The following is a 2500-nucleotide window of genomic DNA, read 5'->3' on the forward strand; positions in this document are numbered from 1 at the left end:
CTGGTCTATGATTGGCTGAGTGTTTAAAATTCTGGTGTTAGATTGGCTGAGAGGCTTACCCTGGCGGTAAAGTCCACAGCCGCACCGCGGTTGAGCAGCAGTGTAGAAACGTTAACGTTGCCATAGTGAGCAGCGATGTGGAGAGGTGTGAATCCACTCTGCTTGGGAAAAAGGACGACAGAAGGGTTAAGTGAAATGAATAAGAAGAGAGGAGGAGAGGAGGAGAGAGGAGGAGCGGGGTTTAGTTCCTGGGGATTAGTTCCTGGACAGTGAATGTGGGACTGTGATGGTCCTGCATGCAACGTGTGAAACTTCAGCCTTCGGAACATCAGAGTTGTGCCAAAAACACAAGACAGCAAAGCAGAAGAGAACAGACGGACTGGATCACAACTGGATCACGATTGGATCACGACTGGATCATGACTGGATCATGGCTGGATCACGACTGGATCACGGCTGGATCACGACTGGATCATGCGCAAACCGTCTAAATCAGGCACAGGCAGATCATGCACTAACACACCACAAGGAAAAGACTCATTTCTTTCTCAACATATGAGCATGGTCACATATGCTTCTCATATGAGCCTAATATGAGTCTTTATGTTAAAGAAATTTTTCACCAGCGTGAAATTAAAAAATCTGACAAAAACCCAGCATTTAGGCACTACCCACTACAGCTAGTAGCTAATCGATAATTGATAATCGATGATCAATAATGGATAGTTAGTGATGAATATTTCCGTATGGCTGTAATACGTGTGAGTGAAGGGCTGACTGAGGCTTACCTTTCCGTTCTGACAGACATGGTGCATTTTGAGAGACAAAATTTTTTAAAAGGTGCAACAAACCTAGAACCTCCATGCTACATACTACATACTACACTACATATTATACACTACACACTACATACTACACACTACATTCTACATATTACATACTACACACTACATACCACATACAGCACACTACATATGACACGCTACACACTACATACTACACTACATATTACACACTACACACTACATTCTATATATTACATACTACACACTACATACCACATACTACACACTACATACGACACGCTACACGCTACATACTACACTACATATTACACACAACACACTACATACTACACACTACATTCTACATATTACATACTACACACTACATACCACATACTACACACTACATACTACACTACATATTAAACACTACGTACTACATATTACACACTACACAGTACATACTACACACTACATATGACACGCTACACACTACATACTACACTACCTATTACACACTACATACGACACACTACATTCTACATATTACACACTACATAGCACATACTACACACTACATACTACATACTACACACTACACAATATATACTGCACACTACATACTAAAACCTACACAATACATACTGCACACTACACACTATAAAACTCTGTGTACACACTACACACTACAAACTTCACTGTACATAACGCACAGTATACAATACATACCTCAATGTACACACTACACACTATAAACCTCATTGTACAAACTACACACTGCATACCTCACTGTACACATCACACAGTACACACTAAAAACCTCACTGTACACATTACACACTACACAGTACACACTACACATCTCACTGTACATACTACATGCCTCAATGTACGCACTGCACAGTACACACTACAAACCTCACTGTAAACATTACACACTACATACCTCACTGTACACACTACACATGACATACCTCACTGTACACACTACACACTAGAAACTTCACTGTACACACTACACACTGCATACCTCACTGTATACACCACAGTACCCTCTAAAAAACTCACTGTACACATTACACACTACACACCTCACTGTAAATACTACAGACTACATACCTCAATGTACACACTACACAATAAAAACCTCACTGTACACACTACACACTATAAACCTCACTGTACATACCACACACTATAAATCTCACTGTACACACTACACACTGCACACTACAAACCTCACTGTAGACATTACACACTACACAGTACACACTACAAATCTCACTGTACACATTAAACACTACAAAGTACAAATCTCACTGTACACATTACACAGTACACACTGCACACTACACAGTACACACTATAAACCTCACTGTACACACTACATACTACAAACCTCACTGTACACACTGCACACTACAAATCTCACGGTAGACATTACACACTATACAGTACACACTAAAAATTTCAGTGTACACACCACACACTACAAAGTACAAATCTCACTGTACACATTGCACACTACACAATACACACTACAAATCTCACTGTACACACTACACAGTACACACTATAAACCTCACTGTACACACTACACTGTACACACTACATACTACAAACCTCACTGTACACACTACACACTATAAACCTCACTGTACACACTACACACTATAAACCTCACTGTACATACTACACATTATAAATCTCACTGT

General features: G+C 40.0%; 1 protein-coding gene across 7 annotated transcripts in view; it reads right to left on the reverse strand.

Annotated features, from left to right (window-relative positions):
• The window catches only part of ank2a (ankyrin 2a, neuronal), an 84962-nt gene that overhangs the window by 62942 nt on the left and 19520 nt on the right, over positions 1-2500 (reverse strand). For 6 of the 7 annotated variants that reach the window (XM_081714184.1, XM_081714180.1, XM_081714179.1 and 3 more), the window contains one exon: positions 60-158. In XM_081714184.1, coding sequence (XP_081570310.1) covers positions 60-158 — 99 coding nt within the window. Of the gene's footprint in view, positions 1-59; positions 159-788; positions 1229-2500 lie in introns of those variants that run through there. The other variant, XM_081714182.1, reaches the window with a different exon arrangement.

The sequence above is a fragment of the Electrophorus electricus genome, chromosome 5 (assembly GCF_041902795.1).
Source record: "Electrophorus electricus isolate QZ-2024a chromosome 5, ASM4190279v1, whole genome shotgun sequence".
Taxonomy (NCBI): Eukaryota; Metazoa; Chordata; class Actinopteri; order Gymnotiformes; family Gymnotidae; genus Electrophorus; species Electrophorus electricus.